We start from the raw sequence: 19,381 nt of genomic DNA, 5'->3' as shown, positions 1-19,381 counted from the left end.
GCCGGGGCGGGGCGGCGCGGGCGCGCGGACGCGGAGGGGAGGCGGCGGTGCGGGCGGGCGGGGGAGGCGGCGGCGCGGGCGGGCGGGGGAGGCGCGGTCGACGGCGGCGGCGCGGGCGGGCGGGGAGGCGCGGTCGACGGCGGCGGCGCGGGCGGGCGAAATCTCGGCGAGTCTCCCCGTATTTTGGTCCTCGCGCGAATGGAGAAGAAAGGGCGCGCGCGTGGAATTTATTCATGGGACCTTTTGCACCGGTTGGTGGCTCGAACCGGTGCAAAAGGGTCTTTTGCACCGGTTCGAGCCACCAACCGGTGCAAAAGGCCCCTTTTTTCACTGCCTTTTGTATTTTCCCGCCATTTTTTTTCGTCTTTCGCGTGGGATAGGTTCCCGCCACGACGCGCGCGTGGTAGGTTCCCGTCAAACGACGCAAGCGGCGCGCGGTATATTTTCCCGCCACGACGCGAGGGTGATTTTCCCGCCACGACGCGAGGGTGATTTTCCCGCCACGACGCAAGCGGCGCGCGGTATATTTTCCCCGCCAGGACGCAAACGACGCGCGAGATATTTTCTCTCCACGGCGCCGCGCGGGATATTTTCCCTCTATAAATAGTACGTCCCCGTCTCTCCCACTTCGATCATCACCAAACCCTAGCCCATTGCACAATGCCTCCAAAGCCGCACCCGCCGCCGGTGGAGGTGGACCCGCAGCTCGCGGAGATAGAGGAGTGGGAGGAGCTGCAGCGGCAGGAGGCGGCAGCAAGGAGGGCAGCAGAGGATGAGGTGGACCCGCAGCTCGCAGAGATAGAGGAGTGGGAGGAGGCGGCGCTAGCAGCTACCATAGAAGCATTTGAGAGGCAGAGTCTCCAGGAGCTGCATAAGCGGCCGCGTGTGGCGGATCCGGATAGTGAGGAGATGTATAAGCGTCGTCGTGAGGAGGAGTTGCGGCAGGAGGCGGCAGCCAGGAGGGCAGCAACGGATGCGCGGAAGAACTAGTAGAAGTTGTTATAGTTTAAGTTTAGTTAATGTATCTTGTTAAATTTCAATAAAGTCGTTGTCGTTGTTTTAGTTTAAGTTTAGTTAATGTATCTTGTTAAATTTCAATAAAGTCGTTGTCTTTAGTTTATATATATACCCCTTGTATCCCGGTTCCCGGCTTGAACCGGTGCTAAAGATGGTGGATTAGATTATATACCCCTTTTATCCCGGTTCCTGGCTTGAACCGGTGCTAAAGATGGTGGATTAGATTATATACCCTTTTATCCCGGTTCCTGGCTTGAACCGGTGCTAAAGATGGTGGATTAGATTATATACCCCTTTTATCCCGGTTCCTGGCTTGAACCGGTGCTAAAGATGGTGGATTAGTTTATATACCCCTTTTATACCGGTTCCTGGCTGGAACCGGTGCTAAAGATGGGGGGCTAAATCTGGGGGAGGCTTATCTGGTGTTTGCCTTATCTGGGGTGGCCTCATCTGGGGGGGATTATCTGGAGACACATTGCTATATATAGCCCCCTCCGGGGAGAGTAGAGAGAGAGCAGCCTGAGAGGCAACGACCAAGAAGGAAAGAGCCTCTCCGGCGAAGTTTCTCGAAGATGTCTTAGATGGCTGGCCGTCTTAGACATCTTCGGAAGCTTCGCCCGAGTAACTCTTCCCGCAAGTGCCGCTCGGAAGCTGCTAGTATACACCCAACAACCAGTAGCTAGCTCAGGGTAAGGAGGGCTTCCAGGAGCTTTTCGAAGGAAAGAGCCTCTCCGGCGAAGCTTCTCGAAGATGTCTTAGATGGCTGGCCATCTTAGACATCTTCGGAAGCTTTGCCCGAGTAACTCTTCCCGCAAGTCCCGCTCGGAAGCTGCTAGTATATATACACCCAACAACTAGTACCTCAGGGTAATTAAATAGGGCTTCCGGGAGCTTCTCGGAGGAAAGAGCATTTAGTTGAAACAACCAATGTTACTGATACATATCACAACAAACGCTTCACAATATGAGCTCATCAAGGTACAAGATAATAATTAATTAATACATTATGATCGCTTCGACCGTAACCATGGAGTATCTTCAGCATTTAACGCGATGGTTGGATCAATGTTCACCGTGAAGGGCGGAATTTCAGCAAACTTATTATAATCTTCCGACATGTCCGTCTTGTCCTCGACTCCCACGATGGTTCTTTTCCCCGAAAGAACTATGTGACGCTTTGGCTCATCGGATGAGCTCGTTTCCTTCTGTTTTCTTTTCTTCGGTCTGGAGGACATGTCCTTCACATAGAAAACCTGAGCCACATCATTGGCTAGGACGAATGGTTCGTCTCTGTAACCAAGATTGTTGAAATCCACTGTTGTTATTCCGTACAGCTGGTCTACCTTTACCCCTTTTCCATCAAGCTTGAACCATTTGCACCGAAACAAAGGGATCTTAAAAGAAGGTCCATAGTCAAGTTCCCATATCTCCTCTATGTAACCATAATATGTGTCCTTTTCCCCACTGTTAGTGTTTGTTGCATCAATGCGGACACCACTGTTTTGGTTGGTGCTCTTTTTATCTTGGGCGAACGTGTAGAAGGTATTTCCATTTATCTCGTACCCCCGGAAAGTCAGTATAGTCGAACATGGTGACCCGGCCAACAAGTACAACTGATCTTCAATAGCGTTGTTATTAATGAGATGTGTTCGGAGCCAACCGCCGAATGTCTGCATATGTTTATGTGTTATCCAGTCTTCAGACTGCCCCGGATATTCGGAGCGTACAATATTCTTGTGATCAGTGATATACGGGGCCACCAAGGTGGAACTTTGTAGGACTGTGTAGTGTGCTTGAGTGAAAGAAATGCCGTCCCTACATATCATTGATTTCCTTCCTAGCGTGCCTTTTCCACTTAGTCGCCCCTCATGTCGCGATTCGAGAACACCAATCGACTTAAGGTCGGGAATAAAGTCAACACGGAACTCGATGACCTCCTCTCGTTCCATAGCCCTTGGAGATGCTTCCTTCTGGCCTAGCACGGTTATGAACATATTTCTTTAAGACCCCCATGAACCTCTCGAAGGGGAACATATTGTGTAGAAAGACAGGACCGAGGATGGCAATCTCTTCGACAAGGTGAACCAGGAGATGTGTCATAATATTGAAGAAAGATGGTGGAAACACCAACTCAAAGCTAACAAGACATTGCACCACATCCTTCTGTAACCTTGGAAGACTAGCCGGATCGATTACCTTCTGAGATATTGCATTAAGGAATGCACATAGCTTCACAATGGGTATTCGAACATTTTCCGCGTAAGCCCCTCGATGCAACCGGAAGTAGCTGCGTCATAATAATGTGGCAGTCATGCGACTTCAGGTTTTGGAATTTTTTCTCCGCCATATTTATAATTCCCTTTATATTTGATGAGAATCCAGACGGCACCTTGATACTGTAAAGGACTTCAAAAAAGATTTCCTTCTCTGCTTTGGTAAGAGCGTAGCTGCCAGGACTTAAGCGACTCTCTGTATCCGTCTTGTAATTCAGTTCTTGCTTGTTCTTTGGGACTTTCATACGATACTGGTCCTCCCTTGCTTCTGGTGTATCTTTTGTCTGCCCATACACGCCTAAGAAGCCTAGCAGGTTCACGCAAAGATTCTTCGTCACATGCATCACGTCGATTGAAGAGCGGACCTCTAGGACTTTCCAATAGGGTAGATCCCAAAATATAGATTTTTTCTTCCACATGGGTGCGTGTCCGGTAACAACGTCTTTGGGAACAGATTTTTTCTTCGAAGCCTTTTTTTGGGAACAGATTGGCCGCCAGGACCCTTTCCAAATATTACTTTTATGTCCTTGACCATATCAAGTAAAGCATCACCGGTACGGAGTTCAGGCTTCTCCCGGTGATCTGCCTCACCTCCGAAATGATTGCCTTTCTTTCTGATGGGGTGCCTCTTTGGAAGAAATCGACGATGCCCCAGGTACACAACCTTCTTACATTTCTTCAAATAAGCACCTTCGGTCTCATCTAAGCAGTGCGTGCATGCATTGTATCCCTTGTTTGTCTGTCCTGAAAGGTTACTAAGAGCAGGCCAATCATTGATGGTCACGAAAAGCAACGCTCGTAGGTTGAATGACTCCTGTTTGTACTCATCCCATGCAAGTACACCTTCGCTCCACAACTGTAAGAGTTCTTCAAATAATGGCTGTAGGTAAACATCAATGTCGTTGCCGGGTTGCTTTGGGCCTTGGATGAGCACTCGGCATCATAATGAACTTCCGCTTCATGCACAACCAAGGCGGAAGGTTATAGATACATAGAGTTACGGGCCAGGTGCTATGACTGCAGCTCTGCTCCCCAAAAGGATTCATTCCATCCGTACTTAGACCAAACCTTAAGTTCCTCGCGTCATCCGCAAAGTCCGGGAACTCTCTATCGATTTTCCTCCACTCGCGACCCATCGGCGGGGTGTCTCAGCTTCTCGTCTTTCTTGCGGTCTTCTTTGTGCCATCGCAACAACCTGGCATGCTCTTTATTTCTGAACAGACGTTTCAACCGTGGTATTATAGGAGCATACCACATAACCTTGGCAGGAACCCTCTTCCTAGGGGGCTCGCCCTCAACATCACCAGGGTCATCTCGCCTGATTTTATACCGTAGTGCATTGCATACCGGGCATTCTTCCAAATTTTCGTACTCAGCGCGGTAGAGGATGCAGTCATTAATGCATGCATGTATCTTCAGCACCTCTAATCCTAGAGGGCAGAGAACCTTCTTTGCTTCGTACGTACTGTCAGGCAATTCGTTATCCTTTGGAAACCTCCTCTTCATTATTTTCAGTAACTTCTCAAATGGCTTGTCACATATACCAGCCTCCGCCTTCCATTGCAGCAACTCCGAGTGTGGCACCGAGCTTTGTGTTGCCATCTTCGCAATTTGGGTATAACTTCTTTTTGTGATCATCTAACATGCCCTTTAACTTTCGCTTCTCGTTTTCAGTTTCTGCATCTCTGTGTGCATCAGCGATGGCTCGACGAAGATCATCATCAACGGGCTCATCTGATGCCTCTTCATCTTGATCACCTCCACCTGCCTCCTCATCTTCATCATGCCCTGTTGCAGTATCACCGTAGTTAGGGTACATATCATCATCCTCTTCTTCTTCGTCGTCGTCTTCCATCATAACCCCTCTTTCTCCATGCTTGGTCCAACAATTATAGCTGGGCATGAAACCTTTCCAAAGCAGGTGGGAGTGAATGACTTGCCATTCAGGGTATTGCTTTAAGTTCCGGCAATCAACACATGGACAACACATATAACCATCCGCCTGTGGGTTTTCCTCAGCCACACGGAAAAATTCTTTCAGGCCCGAAGTGAACTCGGGCAGACGTCGGTCAACGTACATCCATTGTCGCCGGTTCATCCGCATCAAATATTAAGTTTATCAAAAAACCATTACAAAACATCATAATATATATAGTGGATATTAGCACCGTACAAATGAAAGGGTAAAGTTGTTTAACCTTGATCGAGGAGGGAAAGAAAGAGGAGAAAGCTTAAGTGTCGCTCCGGCACCTCATCTCATTTTTATTTTGTGTAAAATCAAGCGAAATCATTCTCTCAGACATTTCATCGAGCACCTTGTGTGCATGCCAAAGAAATGCAAGGTAGCACTCAACACACACACCTTCTCCTAGCAAAAATGAAGTGAGTGGGCTGTTTGGCCGGGTAGCTCAGCTGAAATAGGGCTGGGGACCTTTTGCACCGGTTTGTGTTACGAACCGGTGCAAATGAGGTATCTTTTGCACCGGTTCGTAACACAAACCGGTGCAAAAGGTTCCTCGGCTGACACGTGTCTAAGGGGACAAGGAAAGCGGTGACGACCAAGAGGAGGAGCACGAGCATAAAGAGCTTGGCCGGGTTTTGCGCGTGGATTAGCAGGGCTTCCTTTATGGAAGTAAAGCATGAGGTTGTTTTGGAAGCCATGGCTAGCTAGTTGAAGCTTGAAGGAGTGGGAAGAAGAACGGATCGGTGGAGGATTAATATTGGCTAATGCTGTGGAGGTCTGTAGCTGGGGAGAATTGCTGATGCGTGCGCTATCCGATCAATGGAGGACTTGGAATTTAAGTGCGTGTACGCCGGTGTAGCCAAGAGACGACTTGGAATTTAAGTGCGTGTACGCCGGTGTAGCCAAGAGACGACTTGGAAAAATCAGTCCACGGTATAGTTATTGTAGTGCGCGCGATGAGTCTTCACTGAAATGCTTAAGAAGATTCAGATAGCTGCGCATTACTATCAGCTCTGAATAGCAGTCATATATGTATGCTACTACTCCTAGCTAGGCAACGTGCCAATATGTGGACTTTCTAAAATTAATAAGAAACCTAGGCAACGTGGAAACAGATACTTCGTGTTGAGAAACCGGATTTGGATTTTGGCTGCAGTGTTGCATATAATTAAATACTAATTAGGTGGAATAAAACTTAAATAACTAGAAATAGAGCGAGTTATGTGATCTCAGCAAATAAAAAAGTACAAAACAAGAAAATGCATCATTTCTAGAGTAGCTCATCAGTCATCAGCCTGGACTTGTATTATGGAGCTGCTCCAAGACAATCTCTAGTTCAAACATCTGACCGTTATATTTTTTCTCAATAATCAAGTAGTCTCACATAGGTAAATTTAAGATAAGAAAAGAAAAACAGCACCGACCAAAGCAACTTTTTGTCTGCAGACATTAAACATTTTGATTAGTTTTGCAAGGGTTATAGTAAACAAACGAAGTATGGCAATGGAATTTCGATTTGCCCCACTAGTATCTTCATTTTGTTTCTAGTAATAAAAAGGTATGTTTCCGCTTACAATTTGGTCTCCATTTCCATTAATTTATTTGATATACAACTGACGCCCTGTATTAGTGTATTTCTAAGAACTCGTCTAGAAGGAATGCAACGCGTCAATAGGAATCTGCTGAGTTAGTACAAAGTAGTGTTTTTTCAAACTTTAGACAATATGCATGCAAACAAAGAAATGTGTAAGACCGCCGCCCGAGCAATTTGGAAAGAACCCTACAAGGTAAATAAATAATCTACACTCCCTCCGTTTTTATTTACCCTGTGTTTTGGCTTTAGTCAAAGTCAAGATTTCTAAAATTTGATCAAAGATATAGAAAAAAAAATAAACATCTATAATTGCATAGCTACATAATATAAAAATACATTCCAAGATGATTCTAATGCTACAAATTTATATTTTAGATATTAATATTTTTTTCTATGTTTGTAGTCAAACTTTGTAAAATTTAACTTTGACTGAACCTAGAACCCAGGGTAATTGTGAACTGTGGGAGTATTACACTCTAAAGTTTCCTCTGTGCATGATCATATTAGGCGCGGGGCAATCAGCACCAAGATTTCCCTTCTATGCCAGTGGTTTTGTAGTGATTTGACTTGACTCTTGTCTTTTTCCACACCTTCTTCTCAGTGGCCACTCAACGTATGAAAAATCGACATAAAATGTGGCTTGCATAACATTTCTTGCATTCTTCTTGGGCACAACAAGCCCGCACCTTCTGCCCTAGAGCTTTTGTTTGACTACTCTGGGATGGGATAGTTAGTTTTCCTAGTGGTGGAGTAAACGCCGAAAGGGGTCTGGTTGACTGTTGACCACCATAGCGGCACACGCGAAAACAATCCATGGGAGAATCTAACCCTGCATTGTATTTCTTTATTTAGGCCTTGTTTGGCAGAAGTGTATCACAGAGTATTTGTGGGTATTTCCTAGGGGATTGGGTGAAAACACTCCTGTCACCCAAAACACTCTCTTACACCACAAACCACTTCCTCATCAATACTCTCCATTGATTTATCTGTTTGGTAGGAGTAGGTAGGGATAGTTTTGCACCAAACATTCAATTTACACAGTAATGCCCAGGATGGTCATAGTAATTCGAATAAAAGTTTGATTTTTACACTCTGATCACCAGCACATAAAACAAGGCAAAGGCTAGATCAGAGACAAGGTGGCTTCAACTTCCATCAGCTTGGGGAGATAAGAAGGTGAGGCGGCATAGAGGGATGGATGCAGAAGCAGATAGAAAGTTGGCGGAGGCTACGTGGCGGGGCGCACGTTGGTGTCATCGCTCCGTTGCGCCTGCAGAGCCGTGCAACCCACAGCCCTCCTACAAAGACAAGACAAACGATCAAATTTTCACTGTTTCCGTACAAACAACATTAACAGCTGAATCATCTAGAACAATACTCTCTCTTCCACTTTTAAGATGAACTATAACTATCAAGTAACAAAGCTGAACCGTCTCAAACTATAAGGTGTCTCAGATGCAGCAGCAGCAGCAATATTCCTATGATCGAATTTGATTAGATAAACAGCAGTATAGCTTAAGTTTGAGTATTGAACAGCAGCCACAAGATCTAACCAGAAGTATTTAACGAGGTAAGCTGTATGCTCTAACCTCTTATATTTAATTCGTCCAACAACAGAACATCAGAAACATGATGCTGCACTGCAGAGAAACAATGATGGAATTTCAGCTGTTATGCTAGGTTTATCTAACACCAAAGTTTCGACAGCAGTATCCAGTAGAAAAGAAGTTGTAAGTCCAAATTCACAACCAAGCTGCAGAACTGTAAGTCGATAGACTATGGTCATTTCAGTTTTCATACTTGAATTCCTTTTGATAGATAAAATGCATGCTGATCTTGCTGTTTTCTGTGCAAAGACTGAAAAGTGCTAGTTTGATAGTAAGTAAATATTGTCAGATTATGACTAGGGTAGAGGAAGTTGTCATATTTATACCATATCAGTAGCACAGCTCTACTGCCTTGATGTCCCAGATTATTTGATATCAAAGAACGTACCATTTGGAAGAATGCACAGTGCACATGCATCAGTTTACCTTTGGCCGAAGACAATGCAAAATTATCTGCAGACTCCAAATCCTACCAGCTACTGAACCATAAACAAAAGGGATGTAAGTACCTTGCACAAAACAATTCAGATGTACTCGTAAATCAAAATGACGCCTAATATTACACTGACGCAAAGCAAACCCAAATCTTGACTCGTTTCATCGTCTTCCGGGTTTCCTCTCCCTGGCTTAATTCGCATGTATGTACGTCTGCATATTCTTTCGAGGAGAACAAGGAGGACCAGGGCGCTGGATGGGATAGGGTTGTGGACCAGGGCGCTCGATTCTGGCTGTTGGCCCACTGGAACGCACTTGGGACTTGTCTTTTTTGGTCTCTAGAACTTAGGGCATCTCCAACCGAGCGACCAAACGAACGCGTTAGGTCGTTCGTTTTGGGCCGTTTGGGTGGCCGCGCGGATACGCGGACGCGCGACGCACTTGGGACTTGTCTTTTTTGGTCTCTAGAACTTAGGGCATCTCCAACCGAGCGACCAAACGAACGCGTTGGGTCGTTCGTTTTGGGCCGTTTGGGTGGCCGCGCGGATACACGGACAGCGTCGCGAGTCCGCGTGTCCGTTTGAGTCGCACGCTGGGCCCAACGCAACGGCCACCCATTTGCCCATATGGCCTATTTCTGGCCACACATGCTTATAAATAATATCTTAATATAGAATAATATCTAACAAATATAGAATAATATCGAATAACATAAAATAATATCAAATGTAGCATGATAAAGAAATTAAAATGTGCCATAGTTTGAGAAAAATATAAAAATTACAGTTGAGATTGTCAACTCAATTTGGGCGCTCTAGGATATCCTTCTGTCTCTTCTCGAACCAAGCTCTCTTCGCCTCGTTCATGGTGGTCAAGTCGGCGTTCATGATGAGGTTGTCCTCGGCTTGCCGTTTGAGCTCAACTTCTTTCGCCTTCAACTCCACCTCTTTGGCCCTTGCCATTGCTATGAGCTCAATTTCACTCTCTTTGAGCTCAATTTCTCTAGCTTTGGTCTTGGTCTTGACCTCTTCAATCTCAAGCTTCTTCTTTTGGACATCAAAGTAGTTATTCCTGTCCTCTTGTTTCTCCCGGCGCCTCCTCTCATCCCTCTTGTCCGTGGACACATCTCTGTCCGCATGCATCTCCTTCAAAGTGTCAAACAATAGCATGAAAGAAGCATCACGCTTCATGTCGGCTTTGGTTGACTTGTGGCCGCGTGGACGACTTGCACGCGAAGCGGAGCTACCGCAAGGCTGCCCACTATCAAGGTCAATGACCGTGGCATCTTTGGCGGTCTTGTTGCCATTCAAGGTCGCCATGTACCCCTCGTACCCCTCCAGGAACTTGGGGGTGCCTTGGAGTTCCTTCCAACAATGAGGGAAGGCAAAGGTCCTTTCTCCATTGTTGGTTTTGTAGAATTCCAAAGCTTGCCACACCTAGAGCAAAGCGAGACAACAATGATAAACATATGTGCAAACATTGGATGAATAAGTTGAGGTTAAGAATCATACCAACTCCTTCACACCCATGCCACTAACGGGGATCCGCTTCGCGTGATCATACGCCGCCTGGAACTTGTTGCATTCCGTTTGAATTGCTCCCCACCTCTTTTGGAGCGATATCTCGCTGCGGTCGCTCTCAAATGGCTCTTGTCCGTATTTGTGAAGTTCATGGAAGTAATCATAGATCCGGCGCCAGAATGCGGTCCCGTTCTACTCGGCACCCGTCAATGCATCTTGCCCGATGGTCAACCATCCTTCGACGAGCACCTTGTCCTCCTCCGTGTAGTTGGTGGTTCTTTTGCTTACCCGGTGACCTCGAGCTTGTGCAGCTGCGGCTTGTGTGAGCTCCTCAGCGAATAACGGCTCCTCCTCGATGTTAATGATGCCGGGACAGGCAGTGGTGTTCTCCTGTGTGTCAATGGGAGGTGGCTGGGGAGCCTGCTGTGTCGAAGGATATGGCACGGTCGTCGGCATTGTCTACGGGAAAGACGGAGGGGCCTGCACGGTGGACGGTGCCTGCAACGGTGGCTGCGCGCGCTCGGCCGACAAATCATCGAGCAGGTTGCGTGCACCGGCCATCGCTGCTGCTCCCAGGTGCTTGGGGCCTTTGGAGTTCGCCGGCGCACGGTTGAGGTCAATGGACGAAGGTGACGGCCCCGTCATAGACTCGCCCATCTCCGGTGACCCATCACGTGACGGGTACGCGTATCGCCCTGACTGCGCCCCCATTTCGTGCGCGCTGGGCGTGTACGCAAACGGGGCAGTCGGCGGGGCAGTTGACCTTGGAGGAAGGGGCCGGGTCACGAACGAGGCCGAGCTCCCCCCAAGGCCGTTCCGGTGCCCGGGATGATCATGTGCTGGCCGAGCGCTGCGTGGCCGTAAAAGAGCATGGCCTGCGCCTGCTCTTGAATGACACTCGCCTTCGCCTGCGTTTGGACTTTGGAGTTGGAGGAGCTGCTCCGCCGCCCGCTGCCGCTCCTCCGCGGCGGCGACGTCCCTCTTCCGTTGCTCGAGCACCCTGCGCCGGTCCCCCGCTTCTTGGTCTCCATCGCCCTCTGCTCCGCGGTGAGCTCGGGCTTCGCCTTCTTCGTCGGCGGCCCAGGCTCCACGACCACCGGAGCGTCCAGTTGAGGAGCCGCCTCCACGGGCGGAGCGGCAACGGCCGCGAGCTGTGCCTCGTCTCCGATGGTGACGGTGGTGGCGGTGGCGGTCGCTTCGTCGGCCATCTCTAGGTTTTGGGAGTGGAGTGGAGTGTTTGTGTTTTGGGAGATAGATAGGCGGGCCAGGGGCGAACAAGGGGAGGACGCGAGCGACCAGCCTTCGGCGTTCGCGGCCACGCAAACTCGTCCCAGATTTGGGCCGGGTTTGGGTCGTCCCGAACGCCGCGGCCATCTGTTTTAGGGATGGGTCCGCGCGCTGGACCTTGTTTTTATCCGGTTGGATCCATTCGGACACGCGGGCGCAGGATGGGTCGCCGCGTTGGAGATGCACTTATCGTCGCGGTCTCAACAACAACAAAAAAAAAAACGCACAAATCTATAGATGCAAGGGGTCCGGTCCGACGCGGCCCTGTTACTGGACCGCTGCACCTATACGAAATTTCGGGGGTCAAGGTTCGGACCGCACCTCTGCTGGAGGGATTACGGGTAATCCTAGGTTCGTCCCTGTCGCTTCTCCGGTGTGGCCGGCAGGCTCTTCAGCAGCGATTCTGAATAAAAAACACTCCAATCTCCATCAAGCTTTGACGCTTTGTACGCATCCAGCCAGTTGCCAGCGCCTCCAGCACGCGGCGTTCCGGTGGCCGGCATCTTACCCTGCTCCAGCGACCTAGATACGAGCGGGAACCGCAGGGGCGGTGATCAGCCGCCGGAGGGCGAGGAGATGCTGAATAAGGGGACGGCAGGAAGGCGAGGCTATACTTAGACGAGCCCTAGGCGCTCAACGGCTGCGAGCGCTTCCCGGCGGCCGGCGGCTTGGTCGGTTCCTGAGGCGGCGTATCCTCTACAGAGAGGGTCCAACGGAACGGGCCTAATATTTTCCGGGCCGAACGGTTACCCTATTGGTGCCAAAAGAGAGGGGCGGTCCAGCGGGACGAACCGGACCACTTGAATCTTGGCACAAATCCCCCGCCCCTCTCAACCAGAACACGCCGCCGCCGGGACGCGCTGGAGGCGCTCGCAGCCGCGGAGCTCGCCTGTAGGGCTTCACCCCCTGTCGGCTTCTCTCTCCTATCCTCTTGTCGCCGGTATTCAAGTCATCCTCGCCGCTGCCCGCTGCAGCAGTGCAAGCCGCCGGAACGCCGCGACCCGGAGCGGCCAGAGCTCGTCGGATTAGAGGACGCTGTCCTCTTCTCCATCAGCGGTTCGCCCCCTGCCGGCTTCTCCACCATCCGCCTCTCCTCTCCTCACCTCGTGAGTATCAGCATGCCAATTCACTTACAGTACATTTGCTTTGATGCCCGCTTTTTTTTTGAAGCGTATATTTTTGTGCTGAACGAAATAGTGGTACATATACAGTTATGGTGCCATATATATTTCTGTTAGCTGTGCTTTTGTCGAAGAGGAGAGAGTGCTCCAACCTCTATCGATTGATGCCTGTAGGCTGCTTGCATTTGTGTTAACGTTTCTGTAGAAAGACGTAGCCCAATCTTAGCCTGTGATACTTGGGAGAATGTCCTAAATGGGTTTTGCTTAGTTTGATGTTCCTTGAATATGGCTGCATGTCACTTGAGACCTGGCGAATCTGCAGTAGATGTGTACCGCAGATCCCAATGTTGTAAACCTGCAAACCACATACCTGATTAACTTAGACAACAAGGCAATTTGGAGATGAAGATATACTGATTATCTTCTCTTTTTTTTCTTCTGAAAAGTGATCCTATCTGGCGTAGCTTCATTCCTGAAACATGGTTATACAGAAAAGTAGTTTCAGCCTGTATTAGAATTTACAAGTGTCCAAGTGTTGGTTGTTCGTAGGGTTACTGCAGCAAGTAGTTTTGCAGGTTGAGGCACAACCGAATCCTGGCTCCCCCTCTCACTGCAAACCCAGCTGATGCTCGCACCCAACACCTACAATGACTCTTTGGCTCTGAGCTCCACGCCTACACCGCTGTTCCTTGCCTCCTTTTTTTTTGCCAGATTTATTAATTAATTTATAACTTTTCTTGTTCTTACCTGTTTCTTGGCAGCTTTGTTCTGTTTCATGCAACTTGCAAATTAAGCTTAATCGAATTATTGTCTTAAAAAGATGTCTGCTTTTTTTTGGACTTCAGCTTCCGTTGAAATTGATCGCCATGGTGTGGGAGCTTATTGAGGTGCCTGGCAATCCATCTCCTCCCCAACATTCTACAGGTATCTTGTTTAAGTGCTCTTGTTGATCTTGTTACTTTTTTGTTTCATTTTTTTTCGTTTATTTTTCTTGCTAGTTGATGTGGTGGCAGCGAACATTGTACCCAAGTTAGCAAATGCACTCATCAGGTAAATAGCTTCTTCTCTTAGTTGTTTTATTCAAATGGTTTGTTACTGTTTAGGAATCTTGAACTGCAATTAACATGGTTTTAAAGTCAATAGTAGCACAAACCATTTCTTGTTCTTTTCGTGGATAAATTGTTGGAAAGAGCATAAGGAGGCTTGAGGATTGCTTTACCTTGAGTCTGGTGTACCAAGAACTGAACCGATGTTTGTATTGAGATCTCAACTCTGTTAAATATGAAATATTTCTTGTGTTTGGTACCAAGAACTTAGCAGATGTTTGTGTTGAGATCTCAGCTCTGTTGAATACGATGTAGTTCTTGTGTTTAGTACATCACGTCATACATCCAGAGTTCATCAATTTCAGATCATATTTGGTAATACACTTGAATAATCTTCTGGTTTTCAGTTTTTTCAAAACCTTAACTTGTGGATATAAATTTAACAGAAGTTAATAAAATAATTTGAAAATGTTCTAGATGTTAATAAACAATTGTATTTGTTAAGTGGCAAAGTAATTCTTCAAAGTGGAGTTGTGCAATTTCCAGGGAACTGTGACTCTACATTTTAGTTGTGTGAGAAGTGCTTCTGTTCTTTCCAAGATTTTTTTTTTTGTATGAACTTAGACAAACTAAAGGCTGTTTAATATCTTTTGTATAGAAATTTGGTTTTTGTTTTTCAGAATTACAAGTTCAATTTCTGTTGTCTGAATGATATGTAGTCTAATTGAAGTTTTGGTCTTCTGTTTTGAGATTTTGTACGAAATTAATATGCAGTTCTTGCTGGGTCGTTTTGCTTTTTGACAAACTTTACATGTTATTATTTTCAAATTGTTGGACACGGTGATTTACTGGTGCTCTTTCAGGCAATTGAATCAGGTATGCCCACTTGAGAATCTACGGCATGTGAAGCGGGTGCGTCGGCGTGTTGGGTGTGGCGGTATATGCATTGTTATCTGTTTCTCAGTTATTTTCTGTCTGTCTTAGGATTGCAGTGCACTACGCAATAATTTTATATAAGCGAACCATACCATAGATATATGCTATGAGCTCCTAATAATCAGCTAATGGTAGAGTACAATCAATAGATTGTGGAAATTAAACTGACCATCTTGCGGTATTTTAAGCCAAGTTTTCCATTAGACCAGTAATTAACATATTGGAACAGTTTATTGTCTCTGTTCTAATTTTTTGTCATGGTTTCTTTGACAGAAAATTCTGAGTTATCAATCATCTTATGCCTTTCCACTGGGCCTGAAAATTGTAGTGAAGGTTTTCCTGAAGAAGTACAAAAGATAGTGGACAACTACCATCTGAGTCCTTTCATTGCAAGAGTAAGTATTCCTGTATGTTCCTCGAGAAATTAACTCAAATCTGTTGATTTTGTTGGCCTGGGGGCAATGTTAAAAACACTGCTTCCAGGCATAATAGTTATAATTTATGACCTTCTAGTGTAATATTTTCCTCTTGTGTGTTAAGATAAAAATAGTAAATGTAAGCTTCAACTGCTTGTTTTCTACTCTCACTGTAAATTTTGGAATGCATCCACCATGGATGAAAATCACGATATCTGGTTTCAGCTCTATGGCAACTACCACCGAATTTGTGTAGTGTCTTCATGTTTTCTTTATGTTCAGTGTGTCACAAGTAAACAATCTGAAAGAAACACATTCCATCTCCCAGAATGCACTGTTACTTAAGAGAGATAATTGTCGCTCTTGATGCATAAAAAAGAAACATTTGAAGATGCCTCACTCTTGATGGATAAAGAATCACTTGGAACTCCATAGGAGGAACTTCAGCTTAGCTAGCCATTTACAAGCCTGTCAAATGTTGACTGTTGGCGAAGGTCTTTAACAGGTTGCCAGTTGTTGTGCTACGTCAAAAGAAGAGTGGGAGGAACAGTGCAAGCTTTGGCCAACATCTTATCATCCCCCTCATGAGTATGTTCCGTCTAGTCATAATGGATCATGTTATCTATTTTTTTTGTTCTCGGGAATTTTTGAAGTTGTTGGCTCCCAGCTTTTATGAATATTTTTTCAAGGTTACTTAAATCCTTCTATGCACAAGTAAATAAGAGGCTATGGACGTTCAAGTTAGAGAGTTGAACTATTCGACTTCATTTAGAATGTATGCCGAACCTAGCCTGTCTCGCGTGGCAAGTATTTCTTCGTAGACCTTCCCTTGTGTACAACTACTGAATGCCGTTGCCAAACAAGGATGTGCCTAGCCTAGAGTCTAGAGATATACACAAACATGGGTAATTCTCTTCAAGGGAAGGCCTATTTTGAAGTTTATGGATTCTTACTTATTAGTATCATTCATAAATACAATTTCGTGAGGAATGAGCTGCGCTTTGAAAAATACGCTTAGCCTGAATGTTTTCCGGTTTCATCACATTTATGAGAGTACTTGGTTTGGTGTCACAAAAGCAAAGTTGAAATTCGTGATACTTTTAAATCTGTTTCTTCACAGTGCACCATTACCTCAACAAGTTTGACTGCATTTTGTGTTAGAATATCTAGATCTTGTATGTCAATGTAGAATTTATGACTTGGGATTGTAGGTGTAAACATAGTTAGCAACTTTCTTCTTGTCCGGCTTTTTACTGTAAAACTGCCTTATAGTCAAACAATCAATTATAATCTTTCCTTTTGGGAATTTTGGGCAGACTGAGATTACATGCCATCTACATCCCACTAGAAAATTAGGACTAGTGACATTGGTTATTGCCACAGGTTGCAATTCTGGTTGCAACTTGTGAATACAGTATCGGTTGTGTCACTAAAAGCTTTTCCAATGGATTTCTCTGTTAATGTTGCAGCATTGATGGTGTGTCTGGATTCAAAGAGGAGGAATTACCAGCAATATTTGATTGCATGAGGACTGCTATGCAGTTATCACAGGTGATCTCTCCTGTTTATTGTTATTTTATTCTACTCCCTCTGATCCGTAATAAGTGTCGTGGTTTTAGTTCATTTTTAGTCAAATTTGAATTAAAACTATGGCACTTATTATGGATCGGAGGGAGTACTACATCCTACACTTTCATGATTCCTTCGGATGCTAGTCAGTATTGTTATTTTACTAACTGTTTAGAGATAGTCGGAATGTTGTTTTGTGTAGCTTTTCTTCACTTTCTTATTTTTCGTCTGCGAAGTTTAAGCAATGGAAATAGGTTGTCACTATAAACAGCAACGGGAAGACTATATACTTGGATTGAAGTGATGCTTCCTGTTTATTTTTGTCATCTGATACATGGTTACATTCTTACTCATGATCATTCAATATTGACGTACTATTTGGATATTTGGCTAAATAAAAAGGAATATCCAGTCCTTTCTGGAGAATTTAAAATTATCCATTCTCCTAAGCGCCTAAGTACAAAATTGTGATATCAAGTTAATGTCTTGCACTAGCAGTGAAGTATTAATGTCATGGACAAACACACGTTTGCCTAATACACCACAATCCACAGCTTCTCAATATATGATTGATAACAAGAATGTAAATCAAGGTTCAGAAAATGGTATTACATCTGTTCCGAAATGTAAGCCTTTTTAGAGACTTACATTTCGGAACGGAGGTAGTAGTAGTAGTAGACTATTTTCTATTACAGCTGTAAATGCACAAGTTACGCTATGTTGAAATATTCTCACCAATTACTGCAGGTTTTCCTCATATTGTATTAAACTTATTTCATATGACTAGTGCCTATAACCCTTCTTGCAGTCTTGTGATTTTTTCTCTGCGAACCAACTTGGTTAATGACAAATAGGCAAGTAGTGACAGCCATCATTTTTGTGAAAGCGAGTTAAATCCTGTCATGTTTTTCTTTCCTGTTTACCTGATGTGATTTCAATGTGCTGGTTATCTAGTGTGGATCAACATTTTTGGCATTTTTGGTTAACTTCTACATGGATGAGCTTTTGCCAGGTTGGCAATGCTGCCATTGTTGTCGATCCATCAAACATGCAAATAATTTCAAAGGCTACAGACCAAATACAGCTGCATGATACTTCTCTAAAAGCAAACAATTGCGCCAGAGTGGAAACAGATAAGTCCTGCTCGTTACCTGAAGCATTTGAGGATAAAGCCAACGCTTTGTTGCTGTCAAGCTCCCGATTTTGCAATGGCTTGGACAGGGAGGTCTCATGTATAAACCCATTTGGGTGGATGAAACAAAGGTCTACTGAGCAGAAGCCATTGACTTCTCAGGATGGTTTTCTCTGGCATCCTCTGAGACACGCTGCAGTAGTTGCCATTGAAAATGCCGCTGTGAGAGATAGAATGTTATTCCCTACTTCAACAAATGAACCAGAGTTAAATGGTGACGTGGAGAACTGTTCTGATGATGAACCGGCAAAGCGGCTAAAGATAGTTACAGAAGTGAGCCTTCTTACTTATATCTACCCTTCTATTGTTGCCATCTCCTCTAATAACTCGATTAGTGTTGTAGCAGAAGACTGGAATTGATGTGTATTTATTCTGTCCGATTTCCCTAACAAGTTCAAGTTTAAATTTCAGGATAAAGAACAATCTGCAGATCCAGCATGCTGCAGTGACTTGTCTGAAAGAAACAGACCATATCTTTGCACAGGATTCGACATCTATCTTGTTTGGGAACCATGCGCGATGTAGGTTCTCTATTATCAGACTATGATATTACTTTTCTTTTGTCGCCGACTGCTCAGTTTGGTGACATGCTTGCTTATTTTGAAGGTGTGCTATGGCACTTGTACATCAAAGGTTCAAGCGTGTTTTCTACGCTTTACCCAATCCAATTACTGGAGCGCTGGGCAGCGTTTACAGATTGCATGGGCAGAAGAGTTTGAATCACCATTACTCTGTGTTTAGGGTAAAAGTTCCCGAGGCATATTCAAATGGATCAAGTCATTCTTCTGAGAAACGCTGCTGACATTCTGTGTCGTCCTAGTATGAAGAATCCATGAGCTATTATTCTGCACCAAAGATGTATGCCTAGTTGCTAATATATTCAGTTACTCTTTTCTTGGTGACAAATTGGTTGGTGTATCATTTGTTACTGTTATGAGCTTGCAACGATGTTTAATGGCTATTGAGCTTGAAATTAGGTGTCGAGGAAATGGAAATGGCCCCATTTTTTACTCATATCACCTGTTTCTCCAAGGTACAGTGTATTATCCTGTTTATTTAAGACCTTGAAGACCATCCACATACTGCACGCTGCTTTGACATACCTTCTCCAGTTCCGCGCCAGAAAGAAACAAAGGAAAGTGACACACAAGTTTGTTCAAACTTTCTAAGGGTTTCTGGTTCGTATTATTTTGAAAAAAAAGTGGGAATAAGAAAAACGTAGCTACTGAAAGTCATATAGCATGTTCAATCCTACCTGTGATTTCTTTTTCCCAGAATGAATAGCTATATGCCACAGTTGCCAAGCATTAATGTAAGCCATATCATCACCATACGAGAGCCATTTCACAAATTTCGTGCGTCTTATATTATTTCGTAGTTTTTATTAGGAATTTCGGAATCTAGA

At 45.2% G+C, this 19,381-nt stretch overlaps 1 protein-coding gene across 5 annotated transcripts; it reads left to right on the top strand.

The window, feature by feature from the left end:
• Nucleotides 1-12,687: 12,687 nt before the first annotated feature.
• Nucleotides 12,688-19,008, top strand: LOC124653398 (tRNA-specific adenosine deaminase TAD3-like). 5 transcript variants are annotated; one of them, XM_047192464.1, is made up of 10 exons: nt 12,688-12,802; nt 13,663-13,741; nt 13,831-13,867; nt 14,727-14,800; nt 15,073-15,194; nt 15,721-15,803; nt 16,685-16,766; nt 17,797-18,249; nt 18,388-18,497; nt 18,583-19,008. In XM_047192464.1, exons 2-10 carry the CDS (start codon nt 13,684-13,686, stop codon nt 18,776-18,778), a joined length of 1,215 nt encoding a protein of 404 aa, XP_047048420.1. In that variant the 5' UTR covers nt 12,688-12,802; nt 13,663-13,683; the 3' UTR covers nt 18,779-19,008. The 5 variants fall into 5 exon arrangements, with proteins under 5 accessions (XP_047048420.1, XP_047048417.1, XP_047048419.1 ...); XM_047192461.1 differs by having other exon boundaries at nt 12,689-12,802; nt 13,816-13,867; XM_047192463.1 differs by having other exon boundaries at nt 12,750-12,797; nt 13,816-13,867.
• Nucleotides 19,009-19,381: the final 373 nt, after the last annotated feature.

Source organism: Lolium rigidum, chromosome 5 (assembly GCF_022539505.1).
Source record: "Lolium rigidum isolate FL_2022 chromosome 5, APGP_CSIRO_Lrig_0.1, whole genome shotgun sequence".
In the NCBI taxonomy this organism is placed as follows: domain Eukaryota; kingdom Viridiplantae; phylum Streptophyta; class Magnoliopsida; order Poales; family Poaceae; genus Lolium; species Lolium rigidum.
Note: the sequence above shows the minus strand (reverse complement) of the source record. Positions and strands in the feature narration are given on the sequence as shown.